At 35.4% G+C, this 14,642-nt stretch overlaps 1 protein-coding gene across 3 annotated transcripts in view; it reads right to left on the bottom strand.

The window, feature by feature from the left end:
• Gls (glutaminase) overlaps positions 1–14,642 on the bottom strand; it is a 72,706-nt gene that overhangs the window by 17,415 nt on the left and 40,649 nt on the right. For 2 of the 3 annotated variants that reach the window (XM_045147897.1, XM_045147900.1), the window contains 3 exons: positions 14,167–14,343; positions 12,784–12,915; positions 10,946–11,038 (listed from right to left, as the gene is read on the bottom strand). In XM_045147897.1, the coding sequence (XP_045003832.1) occupies positions 10,946–11,038; positions 12,784–12,915; positions 14,167–14,343 (402 nt within the window). Of the gene's footprint in view, positions 1–7,849; positions 9,987–10,945; positions 11,039–12,783; positions 12,916–14,166; positions 14,344–14,642 lie in introns of those variants that run through there. The other variant, XM_045147899.1, reaches the window with a different exon arrangement.

Consider the following 14,642-nt stretch of genomic DNA (forward strand, 5'->3'; position numbering starts at 1 on the left):
TAGAAAGTTTTTAAAAATCTGGTAATTATATATTAGTCACACAAGTGGGAAACAAACTTCATAGAAGTACTTTTCTGTTTGAACATTTAACTATTTAAACATTCATGCTACATGTATTACAAAAGCAATACCAGAAAAAGAGCAATTTAAAGTGGACACAGTAACTGCTAATTTGCCAGAGTATCTGAGGAAGGACAGATTTATTTATTTATTTTTGAGGCAGGGTCTCACTTTAGCCCAGGCTGACCTGGAACTATACAGAAAAGACATACTTTTTTAGTAGTCCAGTTTGTGTGGGGCACCCTATGTTGTGAGTGGGCTAATAGTTAGGTCACTAAAGTCAGAGCCAAATATTGATACAAGGATAACTACAATGGCTCTATGAAAGTACAGAAACCCCACCTTTATCACTGGAGCACTCCAGCTTTTCTATCAAACCCACAAAGCATAAAACAAGTATGGATATAAGCAAGTATGTGGAGCTCCACTGTGTAACCAAGACAACTGCTTATGTATGGACACATTAACATTCTACTCTAGGAAAGGTCTAAGAGATCAGAGGTGAAGATTTTTAAAATATTTTTGCTTATTTGAACGAGGAAGACTGTGCCAGGGCCTCCTGCCACTGTAAGCAAACTCCAGATGCTTGCACCCCTTTGTCTGGCTTTGTGGGAGTACTGGGGAAGTGAACATGGCTATGTAAGTACCTTTAGCCACTGAACCACCTCTTCAGTTCCCTAAATTTGAGATCTTTAATAAATTTAGCTGAGACATTTAGAGGAGGAAATTGAAAGTCTTCCACATGTGTGGTGTTCATGTGCATGCAAGTGATGGGGAAAGGACAGCCCTTGGTGTGATCCTCAGGAACAAGGCTGATTTCTTGACACAGGTCTCTCGTTGGCCTGGATCTCACCAGTGAGTCTAGACTGGCTGGCCAGCAAGCTCCTGGGATCCTCTTGTCTCTGCCTTCCAGAGACTACAGGCGCATGCATGCATTTTACTTTGGTCCTGGGAATTGAGCTCAGATACTCCCGTTTGCAAGACAAGCACTTTAAAATATTTAAAGTAGAATTTCTAAAATAATTTCTAAGAGTAAAAAAGCAAACATCAACTTTTTGTGCTAACATAGTAATTTTTATTTAGTGCTGTAATATGTATGAACATTTTTAAACAATGAAAAACACATCTTTAAAAAAGCTAAAAATGATTTTAATGGTAAGATTTAGAACAACCTTTTTACACTCTATAATCAAATTTGGATTTAATTTCCTATCTACATTCCACCACTACTACACTGATAGATGACCCATATTAAGCACAATAAATGCTATTACAATGATCCCAGAAGCCATATTATTCAAACTTTGATGCTGCATGGTTGGTTTCTGCAAGTATTTTACGTGAACTTTGCTGGCTAGTTTGTTAAAATTATTGACATTAGAAGCAAAGGGGAAATGTAGAGCAAAGTGTATTATCAAAGTTATCAATCTAGACTGTCTGCAAACCCAGGCTACCCGGGCCCAGCCCATACTGTTGAGAACTATCACTGTGGGTTAGCTCACGTCTTTATAATGCTAAGCTTCCCATGAAAGATATCAAAGAATGTTGGACCTTAAGGTCTTTGGCTCAAGCCACAGGCATAGGTAAAAAATATTTTTCTCTCATTTTAAATTAGTGCCAATTATAGGAACACATGATTATTTCAAATCTTTAATTAAAAATTAAACTCCATATAAATGACAAATAGGGCCGGGAAGATGGCTAAACCAAGATGTACAAAGTAGCACATGCATCAGAGTTTGTTTGCAGTGGCAGAAGGCCCTTATACCTATTGTCTTTCCCTCTCTAATAAAAACAAAATACACTTAAAAAAAAAAACAAGTATGAACCAAGCATGGTGGCACACGCCTTTAATCCCAGCACTTGGAAGGCAGAGGCAGAATTGCCGTGAGTTCAAGGACACCCTGAGACTACACAGTGAATTCCAGGTCTGCCTGGACTAGAGTGAGACCCTGCCTCAACACCCCCCCCCCACCCACCAGAAATTATAAGAAATACGGAATCTCTTCACAATGTTATTCAGACTTGGATTAAAAAAAAAACTTAGTCCCAAAACTAGTAAATACTGTTTCAAAAATATTAAAATATTGGGCTGGAGAGATGGTTTAGTGGTTAAGACACTTGCCTGCAAAACCTAACCACCACAGTTAAGTTTCCCAGGGACTATGTAAAGCCAGATGCACAAAGTGGCAAATGCATCTGAAGTTTGCTTGCAGTGGCTATAGGCCCTGGCATACCTATTCTCTCTCTTGTGCTTGCAAATAAAATATTAAAAATATTTATGATGAAATTTAATGGGTTTCTAGGGCAGAAAACCTGTGATGGGCCATATTTGACCGCACAGTGGGACCCTAATGCTCAACATTGGTGGTGGTCGGGAAGTCACAGCAGTATGGCAGAAACTGAAAGTCTCCATCCCATCTATTTTCTACTGTGCAGAACTTCTGCAGATGACCTAAATTTTGGTCCATCTCACAATAGCACCTGGTAAGACTTTGCAAAGCTACCAGAGCATAATGTGTGAATAGCAGCCCTCTCTCTAGAGCCTCAGGTGCTAGCTATCTGCACTGAGATTTGAGAAAGTAGACTACATGACAAAGACCAGCATGCAAGGGCCACCAACTAAACTGTCATACTGGCTACAGGGCAGGTGAAGGAAAGTAAACTTGCCGAGCAGAGCCTAAATAAAAATGAAAGCTCCATAAGCCCTTATCACCTAGCTAGAAATACAACCAATGTCTTTCATTCTCCTACAAGTGTAGAAGACAACCAAATGTTCTCCTAATTCTGTTGGAATAGCATGTCAAAGCTAAAATACTTCACAAACAGGTAATAGAAATTTAGGCTCTATTCCCCTCCTGAAGATCATTCTATTGATATTCTATGAGACCATAAACAGTAAAAGAAAAGCCCTTTTATTGGTATGATTGAGGCTTAACAGTATGTCAACCTAGAACTTAAACACAATTACTTGTAATTTCCTCAAGATGCCAACAAAATTTCACTGAGAAATGTTTATTAGTCCCAATTCTAATATTCATTGAAAGCAGTATTTGATTTTTATTTGTGTGAGTGTGCACGTGCATGTATGTGTGCACGCGTGCTTGAAATTAGTGTACTACATTTTGTGTCATTCTTGTGTGTGTGACTATGGAATTGAACTTAGACCAGCAGTCTTTACAAGCAAGTGCCTTTTAACTGCTAAGCAATCTTCCTAGTAGCTGATTCATTTATTTTTTCAAATTGTAAATTGTGTACATAGACAGATGGACAACAGAGTTTGGGCTGAGTTCAATAATTTTTTCCATGGTTTTATATATATATATATATATATATATATATATATATCATTCATATCACTTAATGAAAGAAAGTCAAGACTTAAGGAGATCTAACCAGGCAATCTTTTTTTTTTTTTCCTCTCACCTTTCCTTGGTAATGGCGATTGAACCCAGGGACTCATCAGTGCTGGGCACACATTGTACTACAGAGCTTCACCCTCTACCAGAAACTAATACTTTGTTAAGAACAACTAAGTCTTGGCATTTTGAGTCAATAAAGGCTTTAAAACATTAACACATTTTGGGCTGGAGAGATGGCTTAGCGGTTAAGGTGCTTGCCAGCAAAGCCTAATGATCTGGGTTCAACTCATCAGTACCCACATAAACCAGACACATAAAGTGGTGCATGTATCTGGAGTTGGCAGTGTGGCTAACAGACCCTGGCATGCCTTCCCCTTCCAACCTCCCCTTCTCTCTCAGGTGTGGTAGCAAATACCTTTAATCCCAGTACTTAGAAGGCAGAGGCTGGAGAATCTATGAGTTCAAGGTCAGCCTGAGATTACATACTGAATTTCAGATCAGTATGGACCAGAGTGAGAACCTACCTTGACAAAACTAAAACAAACAAAAAAATTAACACATTTCAAGTACCTACTTTTTTCTGACAAATAATTTTTTAAGTCCCCATTTTGGGGAATAGAGACTTATGTGTAAGATAATATGTACTATGGAAAAAATTGGAAATTCTGCTTCACAGATCAGTCTAAAACAAAAATGAGAAGCAGATAGTTATATTTTGAGTCTAGAAAAAGCTAACATACAAAAAGAAAACATTTTTCTTTTGTAAATGATCATTTTGAATTTGAATACCCTTTCATTTACTTAGAATCTTATTACTTATATTTAATCTAACTCCAAAGGAATTCACTTTTAAAAGGCAGTGGCACAATGTTTCTTTTTACAGTCATACTTCTGCTATATTTACTTTTCACACAAAGGTTTCAGGGTAATGTTTTATTTTTAGAACTATTGTATAATTGTAACATTCACATCTACAGTTAGTAGGTTTTATTAACTGCAGCAAACCTAATACCAGAGAATACAATTAAATAGTTTAATAATCCCCAATGGTACAATCAGTCTGTCAAGAAACTTAATCTCACCACTGCCAATTATACGCCTCCATAAAAATATAGCTTACCCAAACAAAACATACAATAATAGACCAACCCATCAAAAGTAGGAAAACAGGGCTGGAGAGATGGCTTAGCGGTTAAGCGCTTGCCTGTGAAGCCTAAGGACCCCGGTTCAAGGCTCGGTTCCCCAGGTCCCACGTTAGCCAGATGCACAAGGGGGCGCACGCGTCTGGAGTTCGTTTGCAGTGGCTGGAAGCCCTGGCGCGCCCATTCTCTCTCTCCCTCTATCTGTCTTTCTCTCTATGTCTGTCACTCTCACATAACTAAATAAAAAATGAACAAAAAATATTAAAAAAAAAGTAGGAAAACAAATTACAGATATGCTAATAGAACAACCAGGGTGCTATGAAGCCTGGAAAATCTTCCAACATCAATAGGGTGATTCTAAACTAAAACACTACACAAGATCACAGTAAATCAATGTGAACAACAAAGACTGAACTATGTTTTAAAATACACAGCACACAAGCAAAACAATCCATCAGATCTTTACAGAACACAGTATTTATTATTAACTCATAGTTCCAAGTATAAGTGCAGGACCAAAAATACTTTTAGTACAGAAACAAAAATCAACAGGAATGCATTATAAAAACAGAAAGACTACTTCAGGTAAAAAATTTTCCTTCCATAACGGGCATGGTGGTGCACGCCTTTAATCCCAGCACTTGGGAGTCAGAAGTAAGAGGATTGCTGTGAGTTTGAGACTCCAAAGTGCATTCCACGTCAGCCTGGGCTACAGTGAGACCCTATCTCGAAAAACCAAAAAAAAAAAATTCCTTCCAAAAGTTAAGCTTTTCAAAATAGACAATTTTAATCACCTAAGGTATTGGGACTTAGATGTATTTTAGCTAGGTAATCTGGAGAAACAAAGATCATTATTTTAACATTGTGTGTAGAAAAATCATGTTTTAAATATTAAAATTGGCTTAAAAATAAATATACATAATTTCTTGTTGCCACTGAGACCTGGCTTACAAAATCTTCACAAAAACATTTCAGAATAAATAATGAGTTTAAGAACTAGAAGTTGAGCAGTGTTATGGGATCAACTACCAGAAATAGCCGGCACCAGCTCCCCTTTTCTAATAGGAGCTTTATTTTCTAGTGCTGGGGAGCCAAGCTTGGGAGAGGCTCATGCATGCCAGGCACATGCTGTGCTGCTGAGCTACTCCCCAAGTTCCCTAATTGGAGTTTTCAGAAGGCCAAGTTCATAGCTAATTTTTAATGCATTTTAAGCATATGTCTTATAAGTTATTGCTTAAAGCAACACACCTAAAAGTTAATTAGTATCCTATTAATTTTAATTAATGATTAAGGGATTAGGAAGCTACTATAAAAGTTTTAAGCAAAATAGCTTTACATATATGGCATGTAATTGTAAAGACTTTTACTAATCACAAGTTATAAAAAGGTCAATTACAGAAGCCAGGTATGGTGATGCATGCCTTTAATCCCAACACGTGGTAGGTAGAAGTAGGACAGCTGGGAGTTCAAGGCCAGCCTGAGACTACATAGTGAATTCCAGGTCAGCCTAAGCTAGAATGAGACCCTACTTCAAAAAGCCAAAAAAAGGGCTGGAGAGATGGCTTAGCGGTTAAGCGCTTGCCTGTGAAGCCTAAGGACCCCGGTTCAAGGCTCAATTTCCCCAGGACCCACATTAGCCAGATGCACAGGGGGCGCATGCGTCTGGAGTTCGTTTGCAGTGGCTGGAAGCCCTGGGGCACCCATTCTCTCTCTCTCTCTATCTGCCTCTTTCTCTCTCTGTCTGTCACTCTCAAATAAATAAATAAAAATGAACAAAAAAAATTTTTCTGAAAAAGCCAAAAATAAAAAGGACAATTACAGGGCTGAAGAGATAGCTTAGCTGTTAAGTCACTTGCCTGCAAAGCCAAAGGACCCAAGCTCAACTCCCCTTTTATCACACAACCTGGACTAGGAATATGGTAAAATTAAAAAAAAATATGTAAAATATAGTATGTGTAAAGAACAGCTATCATTTTCAGAACATATTTAATATATAGATGAGATAAATACACAAATACACACAAGCTATATACACACCATATAAACCATCAGTGTTTGTCAGCAGTTCTTTCCAAACATGAAGTCCTATGAAGTGCTTTCCTATCAGATCAATAGCACCAAGTACTGAGTAGCCTGTTCCTTTGCTTCCAGTGGGTGAAAACACCAGTGTGTCACTAAAAGCAAATGACTTTAACTAGTAACTTATCATATACATAATACTCAAACTAGTCAAAAGAAATAGCATCCATGTTAATGAAAATGACTTTCAAAGCTTTGAAACTTCTGTGCATATTTGGGGAATCAGCTCCAGAATATGAACTGCAGATTTAACCAAATGGAGAAATGCATGTGACCTACAATGTATCCCCACAGTATGTGTAATTTGGATATTTTGAGCCACTTTTGGAATATACAGAAGTTTCCTTTTGAAAATTCAGTCTCTTAAGAAAGAAGTTAGATGGATTTTTATAACATGATCATTCTACTTGATATAAATTCTACTGAGAATAACAATCTTATTCTAAAGCAAGGCATACTTTTCATTTGTTTACCAATGTTTTTCCCCTGCTAGTTAAACAACAACAGATAAAATTAAGAGCTACAAAGTAAGTAACATCAATCTTCCACAGAAAGCAGAAACAACCTTGCAAGCAGGGTATGGGGCTTTTTAAAAAATCTATCAAAATAATAAAAATTGGGAAGTTCTTTTTTTTCCCAACAAATAATTATGGTAAAACTTAAAAAAAAAATAAAAAAAAACACTCCCCCCCTTAGGAACCGACTATGATATTGCATTTAAAAAATAAATCAAATGAAGACTTTCTGAGTATTTTTAGATTCCCTTAAGAGGCAGCCTCAGAATAGTAAATATTTTAATGTATCTTCATAAAAGGTCTTTTCCCGAAATGTTTCTTTTTTGTATTTAAAATGTTGAGTCGTTTTTATAGACATTAAAAAAAACAATAAAATTGGCTTAAAATAAATTTATTGTACAATACAAAAAGTAGGCATACTGGAAAATAAAGTACATTATTAAATATACAAAGCAAATGAAAGAAAGCCAAACAACACAAATGTTTTAACCCAAACACTAAGATAAAATGCACAACATTTACACTAAAAACAAAGTACTTCAGAAGAATATGCATCTCAAATGAAATGTTGATGGAAAAAAAAAAACAGGAAAAAGGAAAGAAAAACAGGGAAAAAAAAGAAATATGCTATGTTGTAAATGCTTGAATATCAAGAATCAGTAACGGCAAAAATTAAACCCATAATACTGGGTACTTTTCAAAAAACTTTATTTGAAAAGACATTAATACTGAAGGAATCAAAATATATCCTTAAAATTGGCAAAGTTTTTTTTTCTTTTTCTTTTTGTGCAGTTTACAGGATATTCACAGTTCTTACCTCTTCTTCCACTAATACCTTCCCACAAATACTTCTGGCTGCTTGTTCTAGCACCATCCTCTAACCACAGCTTTTATTTTTATTTTTTTAAATCTGCATTCCAGCCTTCCTGACATAGGAAGTATTACAAATTAACAATTTCATTTCAAAACCTATTCAATAAAATTAAGTCTTTGTATAAAATAACCAACCTCTGAATGAAATATTAAGATGTGACAAACAATTGAAACATGGATTAAAAAACCTAATCTTTTTTTGTTTTTTTGTTTTTTTCTTTCAGTTAAGGCATTGAGTCATCTCAATCACAGGGCCCTGCTGTAACTAAAATAATGTGACATTGCAGAGCAGCAGTGGCAAGGCTTTGAGAAACATCCAGTTAGGAAATGCATCTGAATGAACTGTAAGGTATTCAAATGACCATAAAATCCTTTGGAAAAGCTTTATATAAAACTTAGTATGTAATTATTTAAATGTTAAATTTAGTACATAAGTTGGCCCACAAGGCTTCTGGACTAGCACTTCTTGGAAGGAACTTCTTTTTCTAATATCAAAGTCCCCAGTCTCACAATCTTCAAGCCTATGATCAAGGTTTTCTGTAACTGCATTTGCACTATTGTCTAAATTATTCCTTGAAATTTATTTTTTGCTGAAGTCACTTTTACAGAACTTGCCCTACTGCATATGGCAACATTCTAAGAATTAAGGGGAAAAAAACCTTAAATTGCAGGAAAAACAAGAATGGCATATATGGAGGAAGAAATGTGAATAAATCCTATAGTACTTTACAATTACTTTGCCAGGATATATAGAACCAACGGTTCTCTTGAAAATGAGTTTTGATTCTCAATATTGCATTTTTATAACCAAACAGAAGGACTCAGATTTAACAGTTATTTTAGTTGCATACTTAATTAATACCTTCTGACTAAATTCATTTCCTAAGTACTCTAAAAGTTCAAATATGACAAAATATGTCATAATTTATCACAAAGGAAATACTGATTAGCACTTATGAAATTACTATGATGATAAAAATACTAAAAATCAAAATTTACCATTCATACTTAAATATAACAGAAGTTACATAGATAATATGAAAATAAAATCCATATTGTAGACACTCATTGTCTCTGCCTCTGAGTAAGTAACCATTATAGCTTTATAACAATGAAACATGTCATTCTCTTACATCTGCAATTCTTTGGCTGGACTGTTTGGGCATGTAAAACACTACTGTACATGAAAATTCTAACAAAACACAGAAATAGCAAAGCAAAGAAGTGAGGAGATATATTTTTAAATTCAATAAATTCTAGCTGAATTTTAAAAATGTAAAGCCAGTCTATCAGTACACAGATGTATAAACTGAAGCTGATTTCACAATCTACTGCTCTTAAAATAATTTGGAATTATTTTGCCTTTTTAGCCTTGTATTTATCATGGAAGTCTTTTCTATTGCCTCTATCAATATCATATCAACTTTAAAACTAGAAATACAATGCAACAAAACTTATGATTTCATTTTGTGTATTTCAGAATTTAGAAATGATACTTTAATGAGGTTATCTGGCTATATAAAATTTTAATGTAATTAAAAAAATTAAGTTTTTTCCTTTCTGCAATAAAAGAAACAAAGCAAACTTGCTTCATTTATTTGTAAATGTTCTTTTACCAAATCTTTTAAAACTTAGTTCTTTATACAAAGATTATAAGAAAAAAAAATAGGTTTAAGGCTCCAACACCCAAGGATGAGAGAGGAAAAAAAAACTCAAAATAAATACTCAAGAGTTTGCAAAAATAAACAAATGCTAAAGATGTTTCAAAAGTTAAATGAAGAAACATTGTGAATCTAGAACCCATTTCTTTAGCTTTTCTCTCCCAGACTTTCCATTCTATACACTACAGTTGTAGAGATGTCCTCATTTGACTCAGGTGACACTTTTTTCCATACTGTCTCTTTTAAAGCAAGTTCTTGTTGGAGACTTTCATAGTCCAATGGTCCAAAGGAATGCTAGTTGTTCAAGCAACATACATAATTATTAGTGCACTTGAGTGAAGAAAGGTCCAAGCTATAAAATGGTATTTTTCAATGAATGTTATTAAGATCCGTTAACATTTTCACCCTCCACCACTGACATCGTGCTCCATGTTACTCATTCTGGTTCACATCACAGTTCCTACTCTGCTGGCTTTGTAGAACTCTCAAGTACTATCAGGCTACTCTGGAGCTAACAAAAAGTTACTTAGTATGTATTTACTACTTACAACTGCATTATGGTCCAACAGGTAATTTCACTACAAATACTTCATGTGGGACACAAGGGGACTAGACTAAAATTCTTAGCTTAAGTCCACTGGTCCCACAAAAAACTACAGAGACCAATACTTAAGTCTGATTTTTAATACTAGCACTGAAAGCAAAATGTCAATGCGTAATAATAAGAAACCACACACAGTGGCACTCAACAAGACTTAGGGTATTAGCATGGAAGTACTTAAAATTGTCACTTTCATGTCAGTAAACACTTGTTACAGTAACAGAAAGAGGACTGTGTCTACAGTGCCCTTTAAAATGTTTGAGGTTTCATAAGGTTCTATACTAAATATGTTTTCATTCACATATTCATCCACAAAGAAGGCAAGTACTTTAAATTCAGAATTATAATCGACAAATATTAATAGTTAAAACAACTTTCTCATAGGACTTACAGAATAGAACACCTTCCAATATCTTTTAACAAAACCAGTTCTAAAACTCTTGTATAAATCATCAGAAAAACAACCCTGCCCTCGGGTAACTACGTGTACATTTATCTATGGACTAGTGACCCAGGATTAAAAGATCAACATATACTTACACTCACTTGTGACTGATAAACACAGGAGACCACTAACAACCTTAAGTTTTATTTAAACAAATGGATCTCATTTTCTATTAAAAGAATAATGCAGAAGAAAAATTTAGCTTACCCTTTGGTCACCACCTTCTCTTCGGGGATCAAGTTTTTTTGCAAAGTGTCTCAAATTATCATAGTTATGGAAATTACACAGAGAAACAAGATCCTGTAAGAAGAGTTGTAAAGAATATGTATAAAAAACTGCCTACTCACTTACTACTCATATTTTAACAAACTGCTTATACAGTCTAGCTTGACTATGGTTTTATAGAACCACCACTGTAGGCTCTCAAACACCACAATGTATCAGGAAGAACACTGAAGTCAGGTTAGATTCAAATTCCAGTAAGTTGTACTCACACGATCCTAAGGCTCAGCCACTCTAATTGTATAATTTTTATTTTTTACAAAACGGTGTTTATAATAACAAGCCACATGTTATAGTTATATAAAATAACTAGAAACACCACTCAACTTAAATATATATTTGGGTTATAATCTATTGTGAATTACTTCATATGCAACACAATGTCATTCTCTAGATTTTATAAATAGCTAAAGACTGAAAAATGGACCAGAATTGAAAAAAATCTACAAAAATGTTATGGTACTCAACACGGACCCTGCCAAAGGTGGAACAATAAGAACCAAGTGATAATAAAGATAAGTTAAAATATCATTAAGGATGTAAAAAATTCACTACCATTTGTGTGTGTCAAGTATGTATGTGTATGTTTGTTCATATGTGTAGGTCCAGACATGTGTGCAGGTGTAGTTACACACACAATGTATGTGTAGACCAGAGGTCCATGTTGGGTGTTTTACTCAACTGCTCTCCATTTTACTTTTTATTTATTTTATTTGAGAAAGAGAGTGTGGGCATGCCAATGCCCTCCAACCACTGCAAGTCAACTCTAGATACACATGCCATCTTGTACATCTATTTTACATGAGCATTGGGGAATTGAACCTGAGTCCTTTGATTTTGCAGGCAAGCACCTTAACCACTAAGCCTTTTCTACAGCCCTCCATCTTACTTTTGGAGACTGGATCTCCTCCCTGAACTTTCAGCTCACTGACTGGGCTAGATTAGCTGGTCAGCTTGCCTCAGGGATTTCAGTATGAGCGCTGGGATTAGACTGGCACATGCTGCTACTCCCCGTAACTTATGTGGGAGCTGCGGATCTCCTCAAGTTGTCATGCTTGTGTGGCAAGCACTTGACCCACTGAGCCACCTCTCCAGCCCCCATCTTTTTTTATTCTGTATTTCCTCAAAAAGACTTCATGTTGACTCTGCATAACATGAAAAAGCCAATTCCTAAAATGTTTGTGTTTTAATTTTTAATTTTTGTTGGGCTCTTAAGAATTAAAAACAAATTATAACCATGAAAATTAATACATAAGCATCAAACATAGTTTTCTACAATAATAATTACATGGGACCTGGTTTGTAGAGGCAACAAACTGCCTTTACAATAATTTCCAATGCCACCATTAACCGGCCCAGATAAGCTATGGGCCTTGGTCTTTTTGATCAAGAGTCAAAAACTTTTCACAAATTAGTAAAAAGGAGAACTCGTTGGATCATTCAATTTATATGACTTCTCTTTTCTTTTTTTTTTCTTTTTTTTTTTTTTTTTATTTTTTTTTTTGTTGTTTATTTCTATTTATTTGAAAGCGATGGACACAGAGAGAGAAAGAGGCAGATAGAGAGAGACAGACTGGGCGCGCCAGGGCCTCTGGCCACTGCAAACGAACTCCAGACGCGTGCGCCCCCTTGTGCATCTGGTTAACGTGGGACCTGGGGAATCGAGCCTCGAACCGGGGTCCTTAGGCTTCACAGGCAAGCGCTTAACCGCTAAGCCATCTCTCCAGCCCTGACTTCTCTTTTCATTAAGAAACTATGCTTACATGACAAAAGTGAATTCCTTTTACACTGTTGCCCATCTTGTCAAGAGGAGGAGACCAGCACATCATGCCCATGACATTTGGAACAACTAGCAGAATGCCCCCAGCAACTCCGGATTTTGCAGGAAGACCAACCTGAAAATAATTTAATACAAGAGACATGCATGTAAACATTTTAAAATACGATGTATATTTAACAATATACAGGATAAAAAATTTTTTCCAGCCAAAATAACAGAGAGACAGGAGACTTATAAAGTAAAAGGGAAACATGACCAATCACAATGGATGGTGCATCACAGGCCAAAAAATATAAAATAAAACTATAGTTCATAAAATAACACAGAAAATCTGCATAACATAAATAATCTCATATGCAACAGTTAAATTTTTATATACAATAATGATTGTGCTATGTGTTACTATTATTTAGACTTCCACAGAGGAATATAACAAGATGGGAAGAGTAGGTATATCCTTAGAAGAAACAACATTGATCATGTATTAAGAATTATTCAAACTAAGTGATGAATGACATTAAATCCATTTGTTTTACTATAATTCAAAATTGTAAAAAAAAAAAAAAGGTTTTTCAATTTTGGGGGCATAACATTACAAGAGCAGGATCAAGTGATAAATGCCTACATGTTTCACCAGTGCCAAATAAACAACTGAGAAAAGTACATTTGAAAATTTCAATATACTTTTTGAGTTGTTTACAATATCAACTGCTATAACCAAATATACTAAATATCACATGTATGCATTTGTAAGTTTAAGAAATCCTTGAGGTATGTAACCACCATGATGCTACACATTAACAAGGAAAAGCAGAGAAAGTCTATACTAACCTTGTATCATGAAATATCTTAAAAGCAGACATGAAGAGATTCTATAAATTAAGCTTCCAAGGTTTTAAGGACATTTGGTACACTGTTTAATGCTATCCCTTACGAATTTGTAACCAATTAACGTTGAAAATAAGCCTTTCTCAAAAAAAAAAAAAATCCAGTACAGCTTAAATTCAAATTGCATTTTTAAAAAAAATTTTGGGGTTCACTTTTATTTATTTATTTGAGAGTGGCAGACAGAGAGAGAAAGAGACAGAGAGAGAAAGAGGCAGAGAGAGAAAGATAGAGAGAGAGAGAGAGAGAGAGAGAATGGGCACACCAGGGCCTCCAGCCACTGCAAACTCCAGATGCATGCGCCCCCTTGCGCATCTGGCTAACATGGGTCCTAGGGAATCAAGCCTTGAACCAGGGTCCTTAGGCTTCACAGCCAAGCACTTAACTTCTAAGCCATCTCCACAGCCCTCAAATTGTATTTTTTAAAGCACTAGTCTGCATACATCCTTGCCAGATGAAATTAAGACTAAAAATCACTTACGTGGAAAGCAAACTGCCCCGAGAAGTCATACATGCCACAGGAATGCATCAAGCTCAGTGTATTTCGAACTGCTTCAGGACTAAGTACTCGTTCACCAGTAATTGGACAAAAACCACCATTAGCCAATGTTGCAGCCATCACACTTGCTGATTCACAAGTCACTTCAATGGAACATAGCTAAAACAGATAAATTTGGATTTTTGAACCTTTAGGTTCATGGTATTTTCAATATTACAGTTGATATCTAAGGGAATTTATTTTATTTGGTATTTTTTTCAAAAGGATAATTTTTCAGTAACTTGATGACATTTGACACTTACTACTTAAGATTTCTCTGGACTTGTCCAGATTTAGTGTTTTCTAATACAATTCTATTAGAAAGAGCCAGGCCCTAAGTATTAAGCTTTGCTTATTGTGATACTCAAACTGCTTATATATTAATGCTTTCTGTCAATTACATACACATTACTTTCTTT

This window comes from Jaculus jaculus, chromosome 4, assembly GCF_020740685.1.
Source record: "Jaculus jaculus isolate mJacJac1 chromosome 4, mJacJac1.mat.Y.cur, whole genome shotgun sequence".
Lineage (NCBI taxonomy): Eukaryota > Metazoa > Chordata > Mammalia > Rodentia > Dipodidae > Jaculus > Jaculus jaculus.